General features: G+C 56.4%; 2 protein-coding genes and 1 long non-coding RNA gene across 8 annotated transcripts in view; 2 read left to right on the top strand and 1 right to left on the bottom strand.

The window, feature by feature from the left end:
- BCL9L (BCL9 like) overlaps window positions 1-9,573 on the top strand; it is a 28,563-nt gene extending 18,990 nt beyond the window's left edge. For all 5 annotated transcript variants that reach the window (XM_030333611.1, XM_030333610.1, XM_030333614.1 and 2 more), the window contains 5 exons: window positions 2,206-2,416; window positions 2,579-2,663; window positions 2,747-5,033; window positions 5,491-5,772; window positions 6,209-9,573. In XM_030333611.1, coding sequence (XP_030189471.1) covers window positions 2,206-2,416; window positions 2,579-2,663; window positions 2,747-5,033; window positions 5,491-5,772; window positions 6,209-7,302 — 3,959 coding nt within the window. In that variant the 3' untranslated portion in view covers window positions 7,303-9,573. The remainder of the gene's footprint in view (window positions 1-2,205; window positions 2,417-2,578; window positions 2,664-2,746; window positions 5,034-5,490; window positions 5,773-6,208) is intronic.
- On the bottom strand, window positions 9,446-21,375 carry CXCR5 (C-X-C motif chemokine receptor 5). Its single transcript, XM_030333615.1, has 2 exons — window positions 20,962-21,375; window positions 9,446-12,212 (listed from the first exon to the last, which is right to left on the bottom strand). The coding sequence occupies exons 1-2, from the start codon at window positions 21,016-21,018 to the stop codon at window positions 11,145-11,147; spliced, it is 1,125 nt and encodes a 374-aa protein (XP_030189475.1). The 5' UTR covers window positions 21,019-21,375; the 3' UTR covers window positions 9,446-11,144.
- LOC115526126 lies at window positions 12,064-27,125 on the top strand. 2 transcript variants are annotated; one of them, XR_003972543.1, is made up of 5 exons: window positions 12,064-12,155; window positions 12,412-12,815; window positions 22,962-23,364; window positions 24,644-26,913; window positions 27,087-27,125. It is a non-coding gene; the product is annotated as an uncharacterized LOC115526126 (long non-coding RNA). The 2 variants fall into 2 exon arrangements; XR_003972545.2 differs by lacking the exon at window positions 27,087-27,125 and having other exon boundaries at window positions 22,962-23,172; window positions 23,238-23,364; window positions 24,644-27,080.
- The last annotated feature ends 356 nt before the right edge of the window (window positions 27,126-27,481 follow it).

Below are 27,481 nucleotides of genomic sequence, written 5' to 3'. Positions count from 1 at the left end.
CAAAGATTACACCTGTTTGAGGGGTGAAACAACTTAATGCAGAAGAAGCCAGCCAGAGAAATGTTAAACTGTGAACTTCTCAAGGGCTGGGACCCTACAAAGAAGGAAGAAAAAGAATGTGCTGGCTACTTTGCTACTTTGTCTTAGTTAATCCCTACAAGAGCCCTATGAAGTAGGTGTTCTTAGGATGCCTATTGCAGAGGAGGAAACAGACTCAGCAGATGTTTGTGGAATGAGTGGACCGTGTCGGTGGATGGGATTAAATACAGAAGCCTCTGCAGCTGTCTGGGAGTTTAAAGGTCATCTGGTCCCAAGTCTCCCACCCACCCCCGCCCAGGTGGTCCATGAGCCCCACTGAACCCATCAGGGATAGATGGGGCCGGTCACTGCCTCCCAGGACCCTCAGCGCCCCCACCACCCTCGTTCACTTTTATAACATTAGACTGCCAGGATGTAGAAACATTGAAAGAAACAGGGAAATACAAAGGAGAAATTGATAGCTTCCAATACCCCAAATTAAGGCAACCACTGTTGCTGTTTCAGTTCTGTCATTAGATTCCCAAATTCTTAGGTTGGGGGCAGTCTGATGTAGAGGTGAGTAGCACAGAGTGCAGTCAGACCGCTTTGGTTCATACTCCGGGTCTCCCATTTATTATTTGTGTACATTTGGGAAAGAGCCTCGGTTGTCCCATCTGTAAACGTATTTACCTCATAGGGTTGGTATGAAGAGAAAATGAATAGTTATGTGTAACACTTAGAACAGTTAGCTTTTGCTATTGTTCTTACTGTACTAGAAAATTCCTCATTGGAATAAAGCCTGCCTCCCTCCCCTAACTTGTACCTGGGAGTCCTAATTCTGTATACCAAATATGCACTTTCCTCTTCCCCAGGGCAACCCTGCACATTGAGGTCAGCTCTCAAGCCCTCCCTGGGCCCCCAAGCTTTTGGCTCTGTCATTCTATGTAAAATTTGTTTTGCTTTCTTTTTTTCATGTCTGTTTATTTATTTTGAGAGAGAACGTGAAGGAGTGGGGTAGGAGCAGAGAGAGAGAGAGAGGGAAAGAGAAAATCCCAAGCAGGCTCCACTGTCAGCACGGAGCCTGACGCAGGGCTTGATCCCTTGAACCATGAGATCATGACCTGAGCTGAAATCAAGAGTCGGACGCTTAACTGACTGAGCCACCCGGGCGCCCCTAACTTTTGTTTTTCTTGGCGTGGGAATGGGTCTGCTGACTTACCTAGTCCCATTAATGACCACGTGTAGATCTTTTTTTTTAGGCTAGGACTCAGAATCAACTTTGTGACCATGGAACAAACTTCGGTCCATACTCAGGGCGGTCCGTCTACCCTGGGAGTGCATCCACTATGCCAGCCTTTCATAACTCTGGTTTTGGAGTGATTTTTTTTTTAGTTTGTGACACAGTTCTGAAGTTACCGTAAAAACAGATTTCTTTGGCCTGCGTCCTGTGCAGAGTGGGAGTTAGTATTTCCATTGTGTAGACGAAACAACTGAGGCTTAAGGGGATGGACTATCATGTTCATAAGGTCATAACATCCGTTAATGGTGGATTCGCTTGCAAAACCATTCATCGTTTGAATCATCGATCCGTACAGCCTCTTGGCCTCCTCCTACCGTCACCCCCACCGTTGGAGCGCGCGCGCGCGCGCACACACACACACACACACACACACACACACACACACACACACGCTATAGTGCGTGGCTCAGAGAAGGGCTTTGCAGTCCCTGCCTGGGTTCAAACTTTAGCTCTGCACTGATGGGCTGTGTCACCTTGGGTGAGTAATGTCATCCTTCCAAAGTCGTTTCCTCCTCCGTAAAGTAGGGTGTGTGACACCTCCCTCCCAGGGACCTTGTGGTTAGATGGAATCACATCTGTAAGTATCCTGCAGAATGCCAGGCACACAGGAGCCTCTCTTTGCGGGGGTCACACTTTCCCTCCCCCTCGGCTCTGTATGCTCCCCACAATTTATCCGTCGTGGTCAAGGACTGGTATCGGGCAAGTAAGCGTAGAAGCCAGACACACACCGCCAGAGTGTGACAACAAACGGCCCCTGCCGGCACGAGCTGCAGAACAGTGAGCCCGTCTGTCCCTGGGCATCTCTGGGATGGGGTGGTGGGGAGTGCCAGCTGGCTCTCCTTTCTAAATCTGGGCTGCTTACCCTGTTTCTCTCCTCTCTCACGCAGACTGTAATGTAGCAGACCCAGCCATGGCGGCCCCACAGCTGGGTCCCGGCCAAGCCGCCCAACTGCCCCTCAGCGAGAGCAGCGCCCCAGGCGCCCCCCACGGGCCTCCGCCAGGCCTCCGGCCTGATGCCCCTGGGGGCGGGGGTGGGGGCGTCCCCGGAAAGCCTCCCTCGCAGTACGTGTACGTCTTCACCACCCACCTGGCCAACACGTAAGTGCCTCGGGGCAGGCCGAGCCGGCTCCCTTTCCCCAGTGCCCCTCAGCCTGAGTGTGTGGCTGCAGGGAGCCAGGCTTAGGTTGGGCTGGGTGAGGGCAGGGGCTCCCTCCCGCCCCCTCTCTGAGCTCTCTGTGCCCGACCCTCCCTCCCGTGCAGGGCTGCTGAGGCGGTGCTTCAGGGCCGGGCCGACTCCATCCTCACCTACCACCAGCAGAACGTGCCCCGGGCCAAGCTGGACCAGGTGGGTGCGGCGCCTCTGTGAACAGGAGGATTGGCCGGCGCGTCCCCTTAGCTGTCTCACACTCTGCCTCTGTCGTCCTGCAGGCCCCGAAAGTGCCACCTACCCCAGAACCGCTACCCCTAAGCACGCCATCAGCAGGCACGCCGCAGCCCCAGCCACTGCCGCCGCCCCCGCCGCCCCCCGCCCCTGGCAGCGCACCGCCCGCCCTGCCTTCAGAGGGTCCTCCCGAGGACACCGGTCAGGACCTGACACCCAACTCCGTGGGAGCCGCCAGCACGGGCGGTGGCGCCGGGGGCACCCACCCCAACACCCCTACAGCCGCCACCGCCAATAACCCGCTGCCTCCTGGAGGAGACCCCGGCAGCGCCCCGGGCCCTGCCCTGCTGGGGGAGGCCGCCCCCACCGGGAACGGGCAGCGGAGCCTGGTGGGCTCGGAAGGCCTGTCCAAGGAGCAGCTGGAGCATCGGGAGCGCTCCCTCCAGACGCTTCGAGACATTGAGCGGCTGTTGCTCCGCAGCGGGGAGACCGAGCCCTTCCTCAAGGGGCCCCCAGGAGGAGCCGTGGAGGGGGGCCCACCAGCACAAGCCCCTCCCGCCCCCCAGCAGCCCCCTGCGGCCCCTCCCAGCGGGCTGAAGAAGTACGAGGAGCCCTTGCAGTCCATGATTTCACAGACGCAGAGCCTAGGGGGCCCCCCGCTGGAGCATGAAGTGCCTGGGCACCCCCCGGGCGGTGACATGGGGCAACAGATGAACATGATGATGCAGAGGCTGGGTCAGGACAGCCTGACGCCGGAGCAGGTGGCCTGGCGCAAGCTGCAGGAAGAATACTACGAGGAGAAGCGGCGGAAGGAGGAGCAGATTGGGCTGCACGGGGGCCGCCCTTTGCAGGACATGATGGGCATGGGGGGCATGATGGTGAGGGGGCCGCCGCCTCCCTACCACAGCAAGCCTGGGGATCAGTGGCCACCAGGGATGGGTGCCCAGCTGCGGGGACCCATGGACGTTCAAGATCCCATGCAGCTCCGGGGCGGACCTCCCTTTCCCGGCCCCCGTTTCCCTGGCAATCAGATGCAACGGGTGCCTGGGTTTGGGGGCATGCAGGGTATGCCCATGGAGGTGCCCATGAATGCCATGCAGAGGCCTGTGAGGCCGGGTATGGGCTGGACCGAAGACTTGCCCCCCATGGGGGGCCCCGGCAATTTTGCCCAGAACGCTGTGCCCTACCCAGGGGGGCAGGGCGAAGCAGAGCGATTCATGACCCCTCGGGTCCGGGAGGAGCTACTGCGGCACCAGCTGCTGGAGAAGCGGTCGATGGGCATGCAACGCCCCCTGGGCATGGCAGGCAGCGCCATGGGGCAGGGCATGGAGATGGAGCGGATGATGCAGGCGCATCGGCAGATGGATCCGGCCATATTCCCCGGGCAGATGGCTGGTGGCGAGGGCCTGGCGGGCACCCCCATGGGCATGGAGTTTGGTGGAGGCCGGGGCCTCCTGAGTCCCCCCATGGGGCAGTCTGGGCTGAGAGAGGTGGACCCTCCCATGGGGCCAGGCAACCTCAACATGAACATGAATGTGAACATGAACATGAACATGAACCTGAACGTCCAGATGACCCCACAGCAGCAGATGCTGATGTCGCAGAAGATGCGGGGCCCGGGGGACATGATGGGGCCGCAGGGCCTCAGCCCTGAGGAGATGGCCCGGGTGCGGGCCCAGAACAGCGGTGGCATGATGGGTGGCCCGCAGAAGATGCTTATGCCCTCACAGTTTCCCAACCAGGGCCAGCAGGGATTCTCTGGGGGCCAGGGACCCTACCAAGCCATGCCCCAGGACATGGGCAATACTCAAGACATGTTCAGTCCTGACCAGAGCTCGATGCCCATGGGCAATGTGGGCACCACCCGGCTCAGCCACATGCCTCTGCCTCCCGCGTCCAATCCTCCCGGGTCCGTGCATTCGGCCCCCAGTCGGGGGCTGGGCAGACGGCCTTCAGACCTCACCATCAGTATTAATCAGATGGGCTCACCAGGCATGGGGCACCTGAAGTCGCCCACCCTTAGCCAGGTGCACTCACCCCTGGTCACATCGCCCTCTGCCAACCTCAAATCACCCCAGACTCCCTCACAGATGGTGCCCTTGCCTTCGGCCAACCCACCGGGACCTCTCAAGTCACCCCAGGTCCTCAGCTCCTCTCTCAGTGTCCGTTCACCCACTGGCTCGCCCAGCAGGCTCAAGTCTCCTTCCATGGCGGTGCCTTCTCCGGGCTGGGTCGCCTCACCCAAGACAGCCATGCCCAGCCCTGGGGTCCCCCAGAACAAGCAGCCGCCTCTCAACATGAACTCTTCCACCACCCTGGGCAACATGGAACAGGGTAAGTCCGCCAGGCCAGGCAGGAGGGCACTGGACTCTGGCACTGGGAACCTCCGGGGGCCGGGGGACGTGTTCGGGCTGGGGCAGGCAAGTGAGTGAAGGCGTCTGTATCCGGGCGCAGAGGTGGATGGCTCTGCTTAAGGGGCACATGTCACCAGCTGGGCGTGAGCTTCCGCAGGGAGCGCCGTGGTGATCTCCCAGGCGTTTTGAGGGGTTCATACTTGGGGTCTCCCCGCTGTCTGGGCCCCTGAGGCTGCAGGAGTTGCTTGAAGACGGGTGGGCTGTAGTGATAGCGGCGGTTCACGTTGAGGGTGCTGAGCAGAACACTGGAACGGAGGTGTGCTTGGAGGAGTCGGGAGATTCGGGAGCTGGCCCTTCCCTCACCCACAACGTGAGCAGCCAAATTCGTCTTCCCCTCCCCAGTCACTCCCGCTCTTTCTGTCTCCCCGCTTCTGTAGGTGCCCTCCCGCCTAGCGGCCCCCGGAGCAGCTCCTCAGCGCCTCCCGCCAACCCTCCCAGCGGCCTCATGAACCCCAGCCTGCCATTCACTTCCTCCCCAGACCCCACGCCTTCCCAGAACCCCCTGTCACTGATGATGTCCCAGATGTCCAAGTACGCCATGCCCAGCTCTACCCCGCTCTACCACAATGCCATCAAGACTATCGCCACCTCTGACGACGAGCTGCTGCCCGACCGGCCCCTGCTCCCCCCTCCGCCACCGCCGCAGGGCTCTGGGCCAGGTGCGAGGCAGGAAGGGGGCCGCAAGGAGAAGAGCTGGTGTGGGCACCGGGCACGGGAAGAGATGCCATGGCCAGCAGTCACCCCTGTGGTTATGCTGGCTTTCGTGTGCTTCCAGTGGGCCCTGGGAATGGGGGTGTGACGTCCCGGGTCAAGTTCCCGCTTGTCGTCAATTTAGCGAAACGAAGCCCAGAGTACTCCAGTGGTCTTTCCAACATCCAATGATGACCCCATGGCAAACTGGGCCAGAACTTGGGTCTCTTGGCTTCTGACTTGAATGCCTCAAGTCCATGCCCTTGCAGCCAGGACAGGCCCACGGTGGAGGCCCCTTACCCCTCCTGGCATGAGCCTGGCTGGGGAGTGGGGAAGGACTGAGTTCTGCACCCTCTCACAGCGGGGTGCACACAGCTTCTGACCCTCTTTTCTCTCTCCCCGCAGGGATCAGCAATAACCAGCCCAACCAGATGCACCTGAACTCGGCTGCTGCCCAGAGCCCCATGGGCATGAACCTGCCAGGCCAGCAGCCCCTGTCCCACGAACCCCCACCTACCATGTTGCCCTCCCCTACCCCTCTGGGGTCCAACATTCCATTGCACCCCAATGCGCAGGGGACAGGAGGGCCCCCTCAAAACTCGATGATGCTGCCTCCAGGGGGCCCAGACTCCCTGAATGCCCCCTGCGGCCCTGTGCCCAGCTCCTCCCAGATGATGCCCTTCCCTCCTCGGCTGCAGCAGCCCCACGGTGCCATGGCCCCCAGTGGGGGTGGGGGTGGGGGGCCTGGCCTGCAGCAGCATTACCCTTCAGGCATGCCCCTGCCCCCAGAGGACCTGCCTAGCCAGCCGCCCGGCCCCATGCCCCCTCAGCAGCACCTGATGGGCAAAGGCATGGCTGGGCGCATGGGCGACGCCTACCCGCCGGGCGTGCTCCCCGGGGTGGCATCAGTGCTGAACGACCCCGAGCTGAGCGAGGTGATCCGGCCCACCCCGACGGGGATCCCTGAGTTCGACTTGTCGAGGATCATCCCCTCTGAGAAGCCAAGCAGCACCCTCCAGTACTTCCCCAAGAGCGAGAACCAGCCCCCCAAGGCCCAGCCCCCCAATCTGCATCTCATGAACCTGCAGAACATGATGGCGGAGCAGACCCCCTCACGGCCCCCCAACCTCCCGGGCCAGCAGGGCGTCCAGCGGGGGCTCAACATGTCCATGTGCCACCCCGGACAGATGTCCTTGCTGGGCAGGACAGGTGTGCCCCCACAGCAGGGCATGGTGCCCCACGGCCTGCACCAGGGGGTCATGTCGCCTCCGCAAGGCCTCATGACCCAGCAGAATTTCATGCTGATGAAGCAACGGGGCGTGGGGGGCGAGGTCTACAGCCAGCCCCCCCACATGCTGTCCCCACAGGGCTCCCTCATGGGCCCCCCGCCCCAGCAGAACCTCATGGTGTCCCATCCCCTGCGGCAGCGCAGCGTGTCTCTGGACAGCCAGATGGGCTACCTCCCGGCGCCGGGCAGCATGGCCAACCTGCCCTTCTAGCAGTCCCCGTGCGGGGCCGGAGCTGGGGCGATACTGCAAATATGATAACCTTAAGAAAGTTCCTTCCCCTCCAGTGTTGGGATGGCCTGGGTCAAGGGGTGGGGTGGAGGGGGTGGGAGGGGCTTGTGTGGGGCGTGGCATTTTGTGGAAACCAGATGTGCTGGCAGCTTAAGGGGAAGTGACAGAGCGGGGTGGGGGGTTTTGGATTGGGGTTCCATTTCGGCCACCACCGGGACTGCCCCTCGCCCGTTCCTCCCCAGTCCTATGGAGCCTCTCCCTTCCCTCTTTCTCTGCACCCACCCTCTGCAGCTGTGCTTTCGGAGTCCTGTGTCGAGTCCGTGGGGGGAGAGGGGGGGGAGGAGGTCTCCCCACTCTGTCCCTTTCCTTTCTGCCGCGAGCTTCTCTCTCCTCTTGGTTTCTCTGCTCCCACCTGTTTTTCCTTCTGTCTCTTCCTGCCTCATTTCCTCTCCCTGCTGATGTGGCTGACCCCCTCTCCCACCCCTCCCTGCAGGCGGCTGGCCAGGTGGGCAGGTGCCAGCCGCAGCTGTAAATAGAGCGCTGCGCTTTTGTGCCGGTTTGTGTGTGTGCTGTATTTCTGTGTTTTGATAGAAGTCACAAAAAAGAAAAAAGGATAAAAGAAAACCCTTCCCTCCCTCTTCAAATTCTTGCCCCTTCCATTCTCCTGGACTCAGGACCATGCAGTCTGACACAGGTACCCAGTGTTTGCATTGTCTCTGGGTCTGTAAGGATACCATTCCGGTCCCTTCCCCAAACGGTGAAATGAAAGATAGCCCGCACCTAAACTGAGGTCAGACCACCGAGGCTTCCTCCTGGAGAGCTCCATCCGGGCTGAGGCCTCCCAGAGCGGCAGTCTGTCTGTTGCTGAATGATTCAGGAGAATGTGTGCACGGGCGTGTGTGTTCGCCCCGCACAGGCGACACGGGGCCCTGGCTTCCCAGCTATGGATGGCTGGTGTCCCCTGCTGCTACACCTTGGCCAGAACTTGAAGTCCTCCCTCCCCAGTGTGGGATGAAGGAAAGGAGGGAGAGGTGGAGGCTGTGTGGCCCCCTTGAGTGGAGCCATGGGGTGGTGGCACGGTGGTCCACGTGGTCCTGTGCCTGCTGCGGTAGCCCTGGGCCAGGTGACCCCCAGGCCCCGTCTCTTCCAGGAACTGCCACCTACTTCTTATCACCAAAGGCGGAAGGAAAAGGGTTTGGCTGAGTAGATCTGTCTCTCTCCAGCCTCCATCCTTTGAGCATGGATTAGAGAAAGTGTTGGAAAAGCAGGGGGCCTCCTGTCGCCTCCTCTCTGCCTGCCTTCTCACCGGCAAGGTCCCCCTGCCCCGGGCTCAGGGCTCTGTGCCCGCCCAGGCGCAGCCACTGCCTCCCCCTCAGTCCCCTGCTCTTTCCCAAAACTCCCCACCTGCCTCTGGTCAGAGCTGAAGCCATACAGACTCAGTGTTTTGCCCCCTTGGCCCCAGGAGTAAAACACTTCTCCTTTTCTCACTTCCTTTCCTGCCTTGTGAGGTGGCAGGGCAGTTCCCTGGCCTTCTGTGCCCCGCCTCCGGGGCCGAGGGCCATTTCTAGACAAGGGGTCTTCTGCCGTGGCCCCATCCCCAGCCTTCCTGATCTGCAGGGTCTGGTCTAGCATTGGCAGCTGTGATACAAAGGGAATTCGCCCCACTTTTCCCAGTCTGGTGCTGTCCTCAGTCCACCGTCAGCCAGGTCAAGCGCTTCCTCTGGGGCCGGCTGGCTGCAGGCCCCTGCCTCCCCCAGCACCTTCCCAGGGGCCCAGGGCCAGGGCCCCGACATCTGTGTCTGGGGGCCACCTAGCTTCCATCCTGCCAGGCGCTTTGCCCACCCTGCCTCAACCTGGGCCTTGTACCCATGAACCAACCCCCCCCCCCCGACCCAAGACTCCCCAAACTGACTCTAAGTGTTTCCTGCCCAGAGGAGAGAGGGGTCAGACCGCAAAGGGCCTAATGCCCTCCCCATTCTCTTCTCCCATCTCCGCCACCAGACTAGCTTTCCAAGGTGAACTCCACAGGCCAGCCTACTTCCCTCCATCCATGGCCATACCCCCAGCCATTTTGTACCATTATATAAATATATATATATAAATATAAATATATAAATACAATATGTGAAGACATCTTCTCGGTTTTTATTTTGAAACAATTTTTAGGCTTGTTCCGGGGGTCTCTGTGCTGCCTGTACTGTATTGACCTGTTTTATAGGTGCCTTTTTATTAAAAAGAGAAAATTAAAATCCATCCTCTTGCCTTTTTGCTTCTGTGTCTGGCTACTCGACGGCCCAGCTTACTGTTGGATGCTGGGAGAGAAAAAGCGGGGCTCCGGGGGCTTTCCCAGGGTCCTACGGTGAAGATACAGCCCTCCCTCCTGGGGTCACAAGCTCTGACTTCCACCATGGGGGCCTCCCAGGGAGCTCGGCCAGCTGCCTTGAGCGGGACTGGGCAACCCAGAGGTGCCCTCAGCAAGTGCTGGGGTCCCGGACATCCCGCCCTGGCGAGCCCAGAGGCTGCGGAGGAGGGAGGGAGAGCCCTCTCTGGGCAGGCAGGCACGGAGCAGCATCTTCTGGTTCCATCTGAGTAGTATCCTCTCAGGGGCAGGGCTTGGCTTCCTGAGGCTCGGGGACTTCCCTGCCCAGGCCTGCTTCTCACCCTGCCTAGACGAAGGGGATGCCTCGTGGCTCTTGCTGAGGCCCAGAGAGACAGGCAAGCTCTGGGTTTGGCCTGCAGGCAGGGCGCTGGATGTGATGACCCCCAGAAGCCCCTTTCAGTCTGTCGTCCTTCTCTGGGGGGCGGGTCTCCATCTCCGTTCTGACTCTCGGCGAAGTGCTCCCTCCGTGCGATTGCGACCCCTTTGCTGTGTAGCTTGCAGAGAGGGGGGCGGGAAGGAACGGACTGCCTCCTTCCTTATCAGTGTCCAGACCCGCCAGGACCCCGGACCCTACTGCCCCTGGCCCTCTTTACACTGGGCAGAGAAGACAGCAGGCCTTGGTTTTTACTTGTGCCTCCTTGGGGCTAAGGAAGGAGAATCTTTCCTGTCAGTGGCTTCTCTCTGCTGGCTGGGCCTTCTTTCTTCTGTAGGACACTGGCTGGCTGGTCTCTGAGGGCGCCTGGAGTCTGCCCTCAGTCTGCAGACCTCCCAGGGCCCAGTGACGCGGGGCTGGCCCGGGGCCATTTTGGTCAGGGCCAGGAGCAGCTTCCGGGATTGGGTCAGTCTGAGTTTCCTGCCTGGTCAAGATGCTGCAGGGCTGGTGGCCCGGCAGAACGTCTGTGTTTGTTAGTGACTGAGACATTAAGGCCGCGTTCTTTTGCCAGCTGGCCTTTCCTCGGCCTTGACCTCCATCCATCCCCTGGTGCTCAGCCTCTAGCTTCTTTCGGCAGGTGGGGCGAGAGGAGAGGTGGGTAGTGGTGCACGTGGGTGGTCCCTGAGCTGACGGAGTGCATTCTGGGAGGGGACTCACTTCCTCAATGGGCAAGGGCAGAAGTAAAAGTTGTTTCTTGAGCTTCCAACGGTTAAGATGAAACAAGGTGTGTGTGGGGGGGGGGGGGGTCATCTCAGCCCCGGGGGATACAGCCGGGCACAGGTATCCTCTGCTTTTGCCTTTGGGCTGCCTCCCCTCCCCGGCCTGCAGCCCAGCCCTGGGGCTGGAAGAAGCGATGGCAGGGATGTCCTGGAGAGAGGGGTTGGTTCATCCAGCTGCCCCATGTGAGGACACAGCCAGGCCACGGCGAGCTCTTAGGATCCCAGGTCCCGTGGAAGGGGCTCCAGTAACACCGCATCCCCCAAGGAAAGCAGAAACGAAGGGGGCCGGGACCTAGAAGGTGGTGAGGGAGGTGGCATTCTCTGACTCAGAGAGACTGCTCTTGCGCCAGGTAGGGAAGAACTGGCAGAGGGAGGCGGGGCCGGCACAGCCCAGCTTGGTCAGGAGGCGCGACAGGTCACTACGGAACTTGACGCCCGCGAACGTGTAGAGCATGGGATTGAGACAGCAGTGGGCCACGCCCAGGAACTCGCTCATGGTGATGGCCACGGAGAGGTAGCCGTTCAGCTCACAGCTGTTGCTCACGGTCTTCAGCCTCGCCAGGGTGTCCAGGAAGATGACGACGTGGTAGGGCGACCAACAGAGAAAGAAGACACTCGTCACCAGGATGGCCACCCTGACCGCCTTCTGCCTCTGCGGGCGCCGCTGGGCCTGGCACAGCCGGTGCACCACTCCTACGTAGCACCAGGCCATCACCAGCATGGGCAGTAGGAAGCCCCCGAGGTGGTAGAGGAAGCGGGAGGTGAACCAGGCGTTGGTTTCGGCTCGGTTCTCCTGAGAGAAGGTACAGCGCGGCAGAGAGTCGTTGCGATGGAGGCGGCTCACTTTGGCGAAGAGGATTTCCGGCAAGGCGAAGAAGATGCCCGCCAGCCAGATGGTGGCACAGGTGATGTGGATGGAGAGGAGGCGGCGGTGGCGGTAGGCGTGGACGGCGTGGACGATGGCCAGGTAGCGGTCCACGGCGATGCAGGCCAGGAGCAGGCTGCTGCAGTAGAAGTTGATCTTGTGCAGGGCGATCACAGTTTTGCAGAGGAAAGTGCCCAGGAGCCAGCCCACGGAGCCCTCGATCACGGCAAAAGGCAGGATGAAGACCAGGAGGAGGTCGGCCACGGCCAGGTGGAACAGGAAGGTCTCGGTGGAGCTGCGGGTTTGCCGGTGGCGTTCCAGGATCACCAGCACCAGGATGTTGCCCATCATCCCCAGGAGGAAGATGAGGCCGTAGGCCACGGGCATGAACACGGCCTTGAAGGAGGACAGGAGGGGCCCCTCCGCTGTGGAGCAGAGGTGATTTTCCACCGCGGGGCTCTCCGTGCTGTCGCTGTAGTTGCCTAGTTCCTTGTACTGCAAGGGCAAGGAGACAGCAGGGCGGGGAACTGAGGACCCATCTTCCCCCTCACAGGGGGACCCCGAGTCCCCTGTAGATTTCTCCTGTCCTCCCCACCCCCACGCTGCCTTTGTCCCTGGGCTCCCGATACATCCCACCGACCAAATCCCGACCTCCCCTTGTGTGTCCACGAACAAATCGCTTTGCCCTTTCCAGCTGCAGGTTTCGACTGTAAACGGGACTGATTCCTCGCGGGGTGGTGACGAAGATGGAAGGAGATACGTGGTGCGTTTGGTAGGGAGAGGCTTCACGGACTCTAAAGGGCTGTGCACCTGTTAGGTGCTTTGAGTTTACGTGTCCTCGGGTAGGGAAGGCCGCCGGCTCACGGCATGGAATTGGAACTTCAGTTTTGGAAATGGGTCTGGTTGGGGCAAGGGGCCGTCTGCTCCAATTCCCAACAGAGCAGCGGGCGCTAAAACCTAAGATCCTGCTGAGGGGGCAGCTGCTGGTGTGGCCTACGGGCTTCCTCTTGATGCGTCTCCCTGTTCCTGAATGTCTTCACTGTAGCTGAAATTGTAGCGCTAGCCTCCTGCTTTGTTCACTCCGCATAACAAGCTCAGGTATGTGCTATTCCTGTCTTTTTTTTTTTTTTTTTTTTACTGTTTGTTTATTTTTGAGAGAGAGAGAGAGAGAGACAGAAGGAGAGCGAGCAGGGGAGGGGCAGAGAGAGAGGGAGACAGAATCGGAAGCAGGCTCCAGGCTCCTGAGCTGTCAGCACAGAGCCTGACACGGGGCTCGAACTCGCTGTGAGATCATGACCTGAGCCGAAGTCAGACGCCTAACCGACTGAGCCACCCAGGCGCCCCTGTGATTTTCCTATCTTACAAAGGTCAGGTGTGTTTGAACCCACGTTGATCTCCCTCCAGAGCCGATTTTTCCACCACTACGCAGCCCTGCCTGGGCTTCCCTCCCTGCTTCTGCCCATCACTCGGGAGCTCCCTCCTCTGCTTCCTTCTCGCTTCAGAAGAGAGGAAGGGGTGTTGCTGTTCCAAGAGAGGGTGATGCGCCCACTTTGTCTCTGGAAGCTCCTCCTCCTCCCCTTCCTCCTCCCCTCACCTCCTCCTCCTTCTCCTCCCCCCACTACTTCTCCCCCCTTACCCCACCCCACCAGCGCTCAGGTTGTTTACCCAGCTAACCGCAAAGGAAGACACGGTGTCTGTTTTCATACCTTTCACTCGCAGCTGTCCCCCTGCACCTGCTCCTCCTCACTTCCCAGCCCTGTTCTCCACCCCTCCCACCGGCCCCCTCCCCATGGTTTCAAACCAATTATAACCAACTTATGTGGGTTGAAAAAGACACTTCTTTAAATGATGAGCCCCGGGGAGGCAGAGGATGGGACAGGATACTCTGCACAGAAGCTCTAGATGGTCTCACACTGCCCTTCTTCCAGGAGAGTGAGGGTCTTGCACAAAGCAGGAGATGGTTACGCTGCCACCCAGGGGCCCCAGTTGTGGGTCACATTATTCGCTCTCAGTGGGCAGACCCAGGTCCCCAACCTGTGTCTTTCCTTCTGGTCCCCGGGGCAAGTGGGTCTGGGGGAAGGGGGTGGGAGATACATCGGTGCGATGGCAGAGCCCTCTGCCTCCCCCCACCCCAGCATCCCTCTGCCACAGCCTCAGTCCAGCCCTTCTTCACCCTATCGCCTCCATGGCCCCATGCCAGCAACTTCTCCACCCTTGTCCATCCGCCAAACACAGGAGGAATTTTCCAACCCGCAGATCCCATCAGTGTCCTGCTTAAAGTCCTTCGTTGGTCCCCGGTTACCTGTAAGCAGTGGTTTGCTTTTCACCTTTACCCCCCTCGCCCAGTTTCACATTTAATAGCAAAGCCAATTATAAGAAGTCATGTTTGTGATGCAATTACTCAACAGGAGATTGGCGTAAGCCAGTCTCCGTGCATTCACACAACAGAATACGATGTAGTTCTCAAAAAGAAATGAGATTAACTGCATGTTCTCTTAGGGAAAGAGGTTTGACACACACGGCCACATTTCAGATCCGATTGCAGGGCACTCCACACAGCGTGATCCCATCCAGGGACTGTCCTTGCAGGGCTTCCTGGGGCTGGGGGGGGGGGGGGGGGGGGGGGGGGGCTCAGCTCCTCTCCTTGCCTTCGAACCAAACTTCTCCACTCTTGTCTCGTGTGGTGTTTCACACAGAAGCTCTCGTTTAATTAAAAAACAAAAAAAAAAAAAACAAAAAAAAAACAGCTCTACTTTCATTTGAAAACCATGGGCTTGCAGGGTGACGTCTGAACTCCCCTACGGGGGCTTGATGTGTCTACAAAATGTATATTCCTCCAACTTCTCAAGCCTCGCCTTCTACTTTATCGTCTTAGGCGCCCTGTCCTCCAGGTTCATCATTCCAGTCTCCAAGACTTTGTTCCAACTCTGCCTTTTACAGAACAATTCTTTCTCCCCACAACTGCCTGTCTCATTAATGCCTACGGTTCCTCCAAGGTCCCACTCAGCCCCACCTTCCTACCTCCCTCCTTCCTAGCTTGGAACTAGATTCTCTTCTTACATTCTCTGCGTCTTTTTAACCAAGTTTTTTCATCTTTATTTACTTTGAGAGAGAGAGCAGGGGGAGGAACAGAGAGAGAGAGAGAGAGAGAGAGAGAGAGAATCCCAAGCAGGCTCTGCACTGTCAGCACAGAGCCTGACCTAGGGCTCCATCCCACGATCCCACGATCCCGCTAACTGTGAGATCGTGACCTGAGCGAAATCAAGAGTCGGACGCTTAGCTGACTGAGCCACCCAGGCGCCCCTCTCTGTGTCGTTACTACCGCTGAGAGCAGTTTCTCAGAGAGGGCTGGGGGCCCTTGTATTCCAAAGTTTGAGGCAAGTCCCTCTCTGTGCCTCTGCAGAGACTCAAACACTTCTTTTCACCCTTCCTCCATTCCTGCCTCCTCCCAATACCCTTGAGAGCCTAGAGCCCATCTTGGGTTCTGTCCCCATACCGGGAGCTATTTCCAGTATGCTCGTTGACTCCTATTGGAATTGACCAGGAGGTACACGGGGGAAACAGTGAGGTGAGTGGTGAGCAAAGCAATTCAGACCAGGGGCGAAGAGATACGGGGCCTGGGGCAGTCAGTGGGGCTGGACTCCGCCTAACTTTGGGGGGGAGCCTGGCGGCCCACTGCCCCTTGGGCAACGTCTGGCCGGTGTAGGTACAGCCCGCCCACCTGACCCCGGAGGCCCTTTATGAGAACCACTCAAATCCTTACCCTCTAAAGCATCCAGGCTGATTGGTTTATTGCTCATTTAACATCCGCGCGGCGGGAGGTGCCCCCAGGACCCTAGAACTCCCATCTCCTGAGAAGCTGGGTTTCAAAGAGGGTTGAGGGGAGCTATCTTTTCCTTCTTGCCAAGAGGTATTTGTTTGGAAAAGTGCTCCGGCAGGGAGGGCAACAACATGGGAGGAAGCCGGTTTGAGGGGTGCTGGGAGTTGTTAGTACATCTCAGCAGGAGGTGTCAAACAGACATTTTGGGGGCTCAGAAGTGGCACATGTGAAAGCCACTTCCCATACCTAGGGGACCAGTCACCCCACCCCTCCCCGAACCATGGAGAGAGGTAGGGAGGCAAGGTTGACTCTGGCCCGGTGGGAAGATGAGGAACCTAATCCTAAATACGTTGGGGAGTGGGGTGCAGAAGGGAACCCTCCACGGCTCACACCCTGAGGGAGCTCAGTGCAGGCAATCTGGCCTAGCGCTTACTCATTCTTTGACATCAAAAGCTGCAGGAACCCGGGGCCCTCAGGCACACACATACTCTGACAGCAGCACGCACCGTGTAGAGACACAGCCACGTGCCCAGGCCAGGCCACGAGGGCATGTGGCCTAGGCAGGTACCCAGCAGAGAGCCTGCACAGAGGCCGGGGGCTCATGCCCCAGAGAAGGCAAGGAGACCTGAGGAGCAGGATAAAGCTGAGCAGTGAGCCAGGAATCCAGGTAGAAATTGCTCTGAGCACCGGGGACGGGGCGAGAGGAGTTAGAACATTCTGTGTTCTGGTGTTGAGGAGAAGAGAGGATGGGCAGGGGGGGAGGAGGGGAGCAGGTGCATCGGGGCGCTGCACTGGCCAGTGTGAGGATTAGCAAACATTTGCTGATTAGACTGCGTGAGCTGGTGGGGCAGGGGCTAACCGGGGCATTCCTCCGGAGTCTGTCCCGGACCCTCACCCCTTTGACACTCTCCACCCTGTCTCAGCTGACACGGCTGGGGGACCCTTCCAGGCAATGCAGCGTCCTCCACAGCCTGGAACTAGAGGCCCAAGCTGACCAGATGGAATTGACAGGGGAAAATATAGAGACCTAGACTCGGGTTTAAGATTTCAACCGTCGGGGGACAAGTTAGGGAAGACCTGGCTTACCGACAGTTGATGAAGAAAAAGGCCCGAGAGTCTGCTGGTTGCTAGCTTAAGATGAGTCAACAGGGTGACGCGGCTGCCAGAAAGGCTCCCATCACCTTACTTAGGTGAACAGAAACCTGTAGGTGGGCAGCTGACACCATCGCAGTTTGTTTGGTCTGGACAAGGGTGACCGGTTTGCTGAGGGGTCTGGAAATCCCCACCCTGGGAGGAAGTTTTCTGGTACCGGGGTGCAGAGTCTTGGGAGAAGAAGACCCGAGCCCAGGACAGATGCCTTCTTCAAGGACTGGAAGAACCACCATAGGCAAGAGGGCGGGACGGGCTCACTGTTTGAGGCTCTCGAGGGCAGATGGGGAGGGATGGGCAGAGGCTGGGGGTTGGGTGTTTCAGTTAAAGGAGAAAGGAGCTTCTCACAGGCAGAACTCTCCCACGGTGGGTTGGGGTCCCCTGGGAGGAGGAAGAATGAGCTCAAGTATTCGGGAAGGGATTCCAGCCCTGGACGGGAGACTGGGCTCTGCCCTCGAGTGCCCCTCACTCACAGCTCCCAGATGCTCGGATTCTCGGGCTGTCATGCTCTGCCCAAGGATGAGCACGATCTTCAGGTAGCTCGGCACCTGTGGGGGAGCTTCGCTTCTCTAGCTGTCTGTCCTGTGGCCAGACTGACCTTGGCGTTCAGCCCCCCAGAGAGCACCGGCCTGCTGGGTGCTGTGGCTCATCCGGGCAGAACCCCGGGAGCCCAGGGGCCTGAGTCATACTGGCCGCAGGACGCGTCTGCACACAGACGCAGGTCATTGCTCTGGCCTTAGGCAGCACCCACAGGTTCTGTCTCCTTTTGTGCCCTTGTCTGGATATTCCCAACCAAGAGGCAAGAGCTGTGAATGGGGTCAGCCGGGCATCTGTCCTTCCAGCCTTCAGTGGCTTGAGGATTGACATCGGGCTAAGGGTGCGAATGGGGGTCTGTGTCCCTGATCCCATTCTTCCTTTTGAGGGTCCACACTCCCAAAAGACCATCTGAGACTCTGGCTTGCCACTTGAAGGAAGAAGAGATGTGGGGCCTGGTTTGCCCCCCTCCCCCCTCCCCCCTCCCCCCCTTCAGAAGTGAAGCCGCCAGGCTCCTCTTTCCTCTGTACCCAGGGTTTTGACCATTAGGAACATGGTACTGCCCCGGATGTGGTTCTGGGGGGAGACTTTAAGCTACTTCTACGTTTTTGTTTTTTTTTTTAATGTTTATTGATTGATTGAGAGAGAGAGAGAGAGAGAGAGAGCACGAGTGGGGGCAGAGAGGGAGAGGGGCAGGGAGAGACAGAGAGAAAGAGGGAGAGAGTACCAAGCAGGCTCCCAGCTGTCAGTGCAGAGCCCGACACGGGGCTCGAACCCACGAACCACGAGATCATGGCCTAAGCTGAAACCAAGAGTCAGACGCTTAAGCAACTGAGCCATGTAGGTGCTCCAAAGCTACTTCTATCTTTGCGCTGAACCTTTAGGTTTTGGGGGAGGGTCCCCACGTGGCACCCCAAAGTCAATTTGCACTTTGGGGACAGTCACCCAGTCTGGGGGACAGGTAGATGTGTACCCTAGGTTTTGTACAGTCAGCACCCACTTGAAACATTTTGTCCGGTCACTCCTGAAAGACTATTCGTTCTTGTCTCCTGATTCTCAGGGCCTAATCCGTGGCCACTTTTATCCCGTTCTGCCAGAGAGGTGGGGTCTGTGTCCTTAAGGAAGGCAAGAGTTCCCGGTGGAGACTGCGGTCTGTATGTCTGAGCCCAGATTCGCCCCAACACTGAACCCTCCCCAGGCTGGACCTGGGTCTCTCCCTCACCTCCGATTCCTCAGATCACCTCCAGTTGGGGCCCTCTCCACTGGGATTCTTCTGGGACTTTTGACCTATTTGGGGTGGGGGATCCTCCCCTCTCCCAACGCATGGCCCGAGACAGCCTGGGCTGGTTTTGGTTCCTCTTCCTTACACCTTGATGAAAGCAGGTGATACACGTGGACAGGCTTTGTAGCCTGTGATGCTCTGCCCACAGTGAAATGTTTTGGGGGGACCATCACTGACGAGAGGATAGGGGAGTCCAGGTCCTGGGGTTGGACCAGATTCGTCCTGCTTTTTAGCAGCTTCCCCTCCTGGCTGGTGTGGTGGGGCTGGAGGTGAGGTTTACCCCCAGCCCCTGTAGGTCCCCCAGCCCAGGCCCCGGGGCTGTCAAGATCAAGGTTCCTGCACTCTCACATCAAGGTTCCTGTGGACAGAGACTTTTCTGGGTCTGCCTAGGTCTGCCTTCCTAGCAGGATCGGTCCCTGGTACACCCGCCCCAGGGACCTGGCTCCTTGTGCTTAGTCAGCCATCTAGAGTTTTTGTGTAGGTCCGCCACTCGTGGGGATTGGCTGCTCCTCTTTTAAAAATGGACATCTCAAGTGGCTGGAGTTGATCTCAGAATTCAAGAGGCGGAAGGGAAGACAGGATGACCAACACCTGGCTGTGGCCAAGGGCCCTCAGTTCGTAACAAGTAGTCGGGTCTCTCTCCCTGGGCTGCTGGTGGTCTTTAATATATGGGACACGCCCTGTTGTCCCCTGCCCTCTGCCACCACCTGTCTCTAGTAGGTCACGCAGTGGAGTGGCGCATGCAGTTAGGGGAAACTCTTGCGGTTTCTCAGAAGCCAGGAGTGGCCAGATCTTGGGTTGGTTACTATGCGTCCAACTGGGTCAGGGTTCGTGGTCAGCTCAAAGCTGTAGGCAGAGGGAAACATCCACTAACCTACTCGGGTGAGGCCAGGGGCCAAGACTGGGGGCCAGGGTGGGAGGTGTTGGCACCTTGTCAGGGCGGTGGGGTTTTAGCCTGGTTGAGGGTACTGCCCAGAGTCTGTCATTTCTCTCGGGGCCAACTTTATGGACATGTGGCCTGTGCAGTCACGCCGGGCCCTGTACTTAGAAGAGCTCCACGCTCGGTTTAGTGCTCTGCGATCGCTATCTTGAAATTCTTAATAATTTTTGAACAAGGGGCCCTGCGTTTTCATTTTGTATTGGGTCCCACAGGCTAGGCGGCAGGTCGGATTAGACTGATGGTTCTGGCTCTGCTTTTATCTGATTGGGTCTGAGGGACCTGACTTGGGGTAATTAGCTCTTCCCCTCACATTCTCGGCGGCTTCCTAGCTCTGGGATCTGCGCAAGCGGGCGGGCTTTTCCAAGCACGTCTGGGAACCCGGCTGGTAGAGTTCCAGCATGGATTCCAGCCGGTGGAACCGAAGGGTGTTGGAGAACATTTCAGGGTGAGTTTAGGGTCAGGAAAGCAAGTGGGCGTTGGGAGAAAGGATTTGGATCTTTTCTGATCCAGCCCAGAGTGTAGCGCAAAGAGAAGTCCTTTCCCTAGAAGTGCCATTGGCCATGGGAGGAAAGGAGGAAAGAAGTTCCCCAAAGATCCTCATAAAGAGCCCTCTCCTGCCGACACACAGGAGCTCCAGAGTCTCTGCTTTAGCTCTTCCCTACACACCTCCTTTGCGAGCCCAGTGACAGCCAAGCCAGCTGAACCTCTGCTTCACAGGAGGGACTTGGGTGCGAAGTAGAGTGTGATTCTGGGAATCATTTTCTTAGCCCATCCGAGAACACCTCAACTCTAGAGATTCCAGTGTTCTGACGGGGACCACAACATGCTTTAAAACATTTCTAGGATTAACACAGTTTCTCCCACCAATCTGGCATCCCTGTGCCCCCCCCCGACTCTGACCCCATGTGGTCCCCTCCCTTGCTGGCCACCTGGTCTCACAGTTCCTTGGTTTAGCACCCAATTACTGTCTAAGAGTTTCCAGTGAGTGGGGGTTTTGTCTTCATGGGTAGACCGTGAGCTATCTGAGGGCCAGGACCAAATCCTCGGCTTCTCCATTCAACACAGAATGTAGTGCCCTGATGATACAATCATATAGCAAGTGATGAATAAATATCCCTGAACAGCACCAGGTTCCTGACAGTAAGAACACTTCCAAAGTACTTTCCCATCTAGACCCTTATTCCAGCCCTAAAAGATAAGAGGAGGACCTTCTTCTGAAGAATGGAGAGGCAAAGTGACTTGTTCCAGGTCACATAGCAAGCCCGGGAGGATGCAGGACTGGAACCCAAAATTCTGATCCCCTCTAAAGGATGTCTATTTAAAGCAACAACTCTACTTATCTGCTTCCTCCTTGGAATGGGGAAATAGAGTCTTAAAAGGCAGGTGCCATTGGGCCTGTCTAGATTCTGCTGATACACAGCGGGAGGGGACTCCACAGCTGTCCCCTCTTCCCTGAGCCCTGGGCACAGGAAATTGAGAATTCCAAGTGGGGTCTGGGTGACCATCTGTCTCTACTCACCATGTCCTCCAGGTTGTAGTTGATCAGGTCCATGTCCAGGGTTAAGGGGTAGTTCATGCTTGTAGCCGTATGTCACCAGACTGGTCACTGTCTGATGTTGAGAGGCTCTCTGCCTGGTGCCTATAGAGAGGTGGCAGCCGTCAGCTGCAAATTTAAGCAAATGAGTTGCGCACCGTCTCCTGGGGCCGCGTAGGACCCGCTGTCTGCCTCACAACTCATCGCTTTTTTTTTTTTTTTCCACTGGGTCTTTTTTTTTTTTTGAAGAAAAAGGGAAAATCCCCATAGCATCAGTGCTAGTCAAGCATTTCGGCTTCTTTCCTGGCAATAGTTGTCTCAATGGGGCTTGTGACAGATACGAAGGCTGCCCCTCGCCTCTCCTCCTTGTACCTCCCAGTAAGGGAGTTGTACCTTATAATGAAAACCACCACACCAGTCAGTGGGGCAATGAGGGAAACTCCACATAGAAAGGGAACAGGAGGAGAGCCCTTCCAGGACCTCCTCTCCAAGTCACCTCCAAGCCTTCACCTCTCTCGCCACTAGGGTGACCAATCATCCGGTTTGCCACCAACCGAAAGTCCCTTGTCCTGGGAAACCCCTCACTCCCAGGCCAATGGGGACGCTTGGTCATCCGACTTGCTGCTATCCTTTTGCCTGGTCAAGGGCAAAACCTCTTCCCTTTCCAGCTCAAGTCCTGGAGAGAAACGTTAGAAACTTTCAAAGGGAACATCATTAAAACATTACTGGAAGACAAAAATAAAGTCACCCGAATTACCAGCACAAAAACATAAACAGGCACCGAGTCGTCTTCTGACTCAAAAGAATGATGTTCCGGCTACACATTAACTTGGTTGGCACCTAATTATTAACAGCAGCCACTACCCAGCTGGAGCAGAGTTTTACACAGGAGGATCCCAGAGTTTTACACAGAATGGGAGAGGAACATCCCCAGGACCCACAACTAACCAGTGGCAGAGCGGGGACCCGAACCCAGGTGTCCTCACGGCACATTCAGAGTTTTCTGTATACACCAGGCTGCCACTCTCACAGGCTCATGTGACCCTCTCGTTTCCCTCAACTCTGTCCTATCTGAGGACCCCTTCCTTTAAGAAGCCCCTTTGTAGGCACAGATCAATTTCCTCTCCACACCTCATCTCTGGGCCCTTTCTTCCAGGAGCGGGGCATTTCCTCTCTTGGGCCACAATGTCGTGAAAACAGTGACTGTGCACACAGGGGTACCCACACATGACATGCCACTTCTTTGCTCTTGTCATCAGCTTCCTTTCCAGCCAGATTACCATTTGCTGGGACTCCACCCTTTCTAGTGCCTTCCTTCACCTTTTCCTCCATATTCATCCCCCCTCTTTCTCTCCTATTCGCCTCGTTTATAACCCCCGCTGCACCCCCAACAGACACAGCTTTCTTGGATTTCAACAACTTGAGGAACCCAGGCTTCTGTTTGCGCTGTTGGGGCCTGTCTTTCCCTCTTCATTCGCTCACCGCCTTCGGCAACTGCTTTCAAGGAGGAAGAACCCGAGGACAAGGGGTGGGATTTCCTCTTCTGTATTTCCAGTCCTGAAATGCTCAGAAGGAAGCTGCCCCAATGTTTCCTGTGTCCCGTGCTTGCTAAGCGCTCCCCGTTCTTCCAGCCCCACGCCCCAACATCTCTGCCCCTCCAAACCATTGATAACATTTAACTTAGTTTTTGCTACTTCTAAGGACATTGATCAGGAGGGAATACAGCATACAGAATCATATGGGAACCAGAAGGAAATTTGGAAGATAAGCCAGTCCCTTCTCATTCCCCCTCCCCTGCCCCCAGCAAATGCAAGATTCTTGTCACTACATCTTTATCACACGGTCACCCGGTATTGGACAAACATCACTAAGGGTGAGAAACTTGTTCCTCTCAAGAGATTGGTGTTTCAAGGCAGGATGATTTAATCATCGCAAGCATGTTCCTCATGCTGAGTCAAAGTGTATCTCCCTGTAACCCATCCCAGAGGTCCTGGCACTGCCTTCGTCCTGATTGTCTAATAAGCGCCTTCTGAAGACGGATCCCACATCCGCATTAGTCTTCTCCTCTTCAAAATACACATTCTGCGTGTCTCCAGTCATTCTTCAGAGAACGTGATTTCTGAGTCTCTCATCAGCCTCTGGGTGATTTCTGGTTATCGGTCCACATATTACCTGTCTAGGACAAAACATACAAAGGTAAGAGTTTCTTTGTTCGAGACTCCGTACGTATATAACCATGATTAAAATGGGCTTTCCTCTAGCCTCCCGCTCCCCTTGACAACGTGCCTAACAAACTTCATTTTGGTGGTTCTCCTGCATCATCTCAGCCTGTGAAGGGCAACTTTTCAAATCCTGATTCTGTCATCTGATGATGTGTTAACGACATAGGTAAGCCTGCCATTCTTCGGTCTCTCCGAGTCCCGATGGAAAATATGGGCAGGGCAACGTCAAACACGGAGCTCTGCTTCCTGCATTAGAGGCCCATTGTTCTCTAAGGCCAGGGAAGGCTTCGTGGAAGAAGTGGGACATGAGCCGGACATTGAAAGGTTGGATAGACTAAAGACCTGATGTGACTAGAGGGGAGGGTGCACGGCTAGGGGGCATGGGAGATAATGAGGACTGCATGAAAAAATACGTGGGGGTGTGGTCACGGTAGTGATGATGATGATGAAGGACAGCAGGAGGAGGCACGAGGTCAGAGTGTGCCTGGGGAAAGATAGGAATTGCTCTTGGGGCCTTCTGCTCTCCTATTCTTATGGTTGCCCATTTCCCATGATGCACTGCAGGCCCAGAAGAGGAGTTTGTGAGGAGGCTCAGGACTACTTCTTAAGTGCAGCAGCAAGCTATGGTAGTAGTTCCAGCCATGATGGTGTGGGGCAGAGAGGTATCTACTAGCTTCTCAATGGCTGACCTGGGTTTCATGGACAGAGGGAACCGTGACTGTCCCCCAAACTCCCTTCTAGTCCTTTGACTTCCTGATGCTTCTTGCACCATGGACCCATTCAGATGTTCCTTCCTGTACCTCCAGATGCTGGGACATACTGCAGGTCCCCAGAGCCCACTTGTCCCGGCCATTGGCCTTTGATGGTCAACTCGGTTTGCCCTAAATGGATACATACCTCTTGAGCATGAATTCTAACATTGCCTTAGAAGGTTCAGAGAGTAACTGCCTCTGGTCGAAAAGATGATCTTATGACCTTCCAACCCATCAAGTCAGACTAGCACCCCACCCCCCACCCCCCAAAATAGAGAAGGCAATGCCTAGGCTGTGATCCCTTGACTTTATTTATTTTTTTTAATTTTTTTTTTAACATTTATTTATTTTTGAGACAGAGAGAGACAGAGCATGAACGGGGGGGGCGGGGGGCAGAGAGAGAGGGAGACACAGAATCGGAAGCAGGCTCCAGGCTCCGAGCCATCAGCCCAGAGTCCGACGTGAGTCTCAAACTCACGGACCGCGAGATCGTGACCTGAGCCGAAGTCGGACGCTCAACACACTGAGCCACCCGGGCGCCCCAGTGATCTCTTGACTTTAAAGATGGGACGGCATGGTTTCCACCAGTGTGTAATAATCAGATGGCTGGGTGGGGGTAGGAGGGAAAGCTTCCAGATCATGCAGCCCAAATTTTATTCCAACGTGCAACGTGCTTGTATTTCTATTATGTAGTCTCCCAAGCCCCACACCCTGGGCAGCCTACCCAAGGCTGAATTATTTTCCAGGCTTCTCATCAAAATGACCGCTGTGGTTAGCTCAGGTGAGTCTTTCTCCGCTATTTGACTTCACAGTTCGTGGATTAGGTTACATTTCTGTTTATTTCAGACACCAGATACAATCACTTGTCTTAGAGTTCATTTCCCACATTCCACAGAAAAATTAAGCTGTTCTGCAGAGGGTGGGGTGCAGGGAATGGGTTGGGGTTTTTTCCTGAGACGCTGTCTTCTCTGATCTGGACAGAGGTCTTGTTGTCTTCTTTCTACGAGTTTTTCCCAGCTGTTCAGAACAGAGCTCCCCAGGTCTCCCCCCTCTCATCCCCCACCCCCGACCAGTGAGTGGACCTTGGGGGAGCACTGGGCATCTCTCTAGGCACCAAAAGAGAACAACAATGACATTTGCCTAGCATTTACCGTTGTACAAAGCTCTGCAATTTTGACATTTCATTTCGCTTCATATTTAACTTCATTTCGCATTTAATCCTATTTAATCCTCAAAACACCTTGTGTGGGAGGTATTGGCATCATCCCTGACCATATTTTGGGACAGGGGTGGGGGGCGAAGAAACAGAGGCTCGGGTCCTCGCTCATGAATGATTACAGGGAGAGTAATTGGCGGAGTGAGGGTCGGAAGCAACCCTGCGGACCCCAGACCTGAGGATCTCTCCCCAGGCCACACAACCTTCTCTCAGAGATTGTTTTGCAAAGGATAGGTAGGCACTCATCTGGCTCTCCGAGGAGAAAACTCTGCCTACACCCTTTATGGGCTGTTCGTCAGGTACTTTCTATGTGCCACGAGCTGTGCTAAATTCACACACATTATTTCCTTCCATCCTCTGAAGACTCATAAGGTGTTAAGGTATTTTTGTCACATTATCACACACGTGGAAATTGAACTTCAAGCACTAGTAGGAAGTAGTTGTGAGTGTTAACAGCTCACTCAGGCACCAGGGACCCAAAAGCACAATACAAATCAACACAGGAAGTGGGGTGGTAAAGATTCTCAGTGGCGGCACCCACGCATAGCTCCTCTCTCATTAGGTAACAGGTAGGTGTCCTGGGGGGAGGAAATGGGTTGCAGGTGCTGGTAGGCACATCAAGGTTATCTCAAGGTTACAGGGGCCATGAGTGTGCTTGGGAACCTCGGCCTACGGGTGGGCTGTGTGGCCAGGGTTAGAGAGGGAGTCAGGTGCTTGGTCAGGTGTTTGTGTACTATGAGCTGAACCCCTACCAGAGGGGAAATGTGAAGATCAAGGGTGGCGGGATTCAGCCTCTGCCCTGGGAGGACTTTGTCGGACGGAGAAGGCAGAACAGATACACCTATGCAAGTTTGCACTCTCACATACACGTGCAACTTGAGAACATTTGCAGAGCCGTAAATATGAATGTACCGTATCCACGAACCCGGTGCGGGCCGAGGCTAGCAGTGTGGAAGGTGACCGAGTAAGAAGGGTAAACCCACCGTTCCCACCCACCTAAGTGCAGCACGGGAATGTGCCACGGAAACTGTGGAAACAACACTGGGTTTTATATCACAAGACCCAGATTGGAGGCCCAGCACTTCTGGTTTCCGACAAGGCTGCTTTTGGACCAGACCCTGCATCGCTGTTCTCAGACGCAGCAGAGAACGCCAAACGGCACCCCCGGGGAAAAGAGTTCTCGAATGTTATGCCTCAGAATCACCTGGAGGGTTTGTTAAACGCAGATTGCTGTCCGCCCCCCCCACCCCCCCGCCAGAGTTCTACTTCTAGAGGTCAGGGGTGGGACCTGAGAAGTCTCAGTTCTAACAAGTGTCCGGGTGAGGCTGGGTCACCAACCCGGGAACACGCTTTGAGAACCGCTTCCTAGTCTACACAGGATGGGCACACGGGATGGCTTGCCCCGACACAGCCGGTGTCCCAGCCTGGGGTTCCCAACCCACCCCACCACCGCTCTCAGCCTCTTCACACAGATGCTGCCACAGCTGAGGCCTCTCTAGAACAACGGCTAACACCTCACGCCCTCACATAGCTGGTACCACAACCCACAGCTGGCTTCCCCTGGAGCCCCCGACCTCCCCGGGGCCCAAAACGGCACTACTGAGATTTAGATCACGCTGCCCGCCTGGCCCCCACCTCTGGCGCCTCTCTGCTTGGTCTCAGCCTCTGCTCCAACTGGTGGTGCTTACGCTCCGCTAGGTAACCTGCAGCGTGCCGTGTGACCCAGTCACTTTGACCATGGCCCCCGGTAAGAAATATGTTTTACCTCACAACCTGGCTGGCAGAAGTACCTACACACACACGTTTCACAAGTAATACTTATTCCTAGTAGGTGTATGTAGCATCCTCGTTGCTTTTTCTGTTTGTTTCTTTTTTTTTTAATTTTTTAACGTTTTTTTTTTTAATTTATTTTTGAGACAGAGACAGAGCATGAACGGCGGGGGGTGCAGAGAGAGAGGGAGACACAGAATTGGAAGCAGGCTCCAGGCTCTGAGCCATCAGCCCAGAGCCCAACGCGGGGATCGAACTCCCGGACCGCGAGATCGTGAACTGAGCTGAAGTCGGACGCTTAACCGACTGAGCCACCCAGGTGCCCCTGTTTGTTTCTTTCTTTAAACCAAATTGCTTTCACGGATCCACAAATCAGTCACACTCCTAGGTATACAAATTACCGATAAAACTTCCCTGAGCCTTAGTTTCCTAATCTCTACACTCGTGACATGCCTGTACTGCTTATCTTGCTACTGGATGCAAAAGTAATATCATGGATGCAAAAGTTTTTTCCAAATAGAAATCCTCCATAGGTACAAAGTGCT

This window comes from Lynx canadensis, chromosome D1 (assembly GCF_007474595.2).
Source record: "Lynx canadensis isolate LIC74 chromosome D1, mLynCan4.pri.v2, whole genome shotgun sequence".
In the NCBI taxonomy this organism is placed as follows: domain Eukaryota; kingdom Metazoa; phylum Chordata; class Mammalia; order Carnivora; family Felidae; genus Lynx; species Lynx canadensis.
The sequence above is the reverse complement of the archived record's forward strand: the minus strand, read 5'-3'. Positions and strand labels throughout refer to the sequence as shown.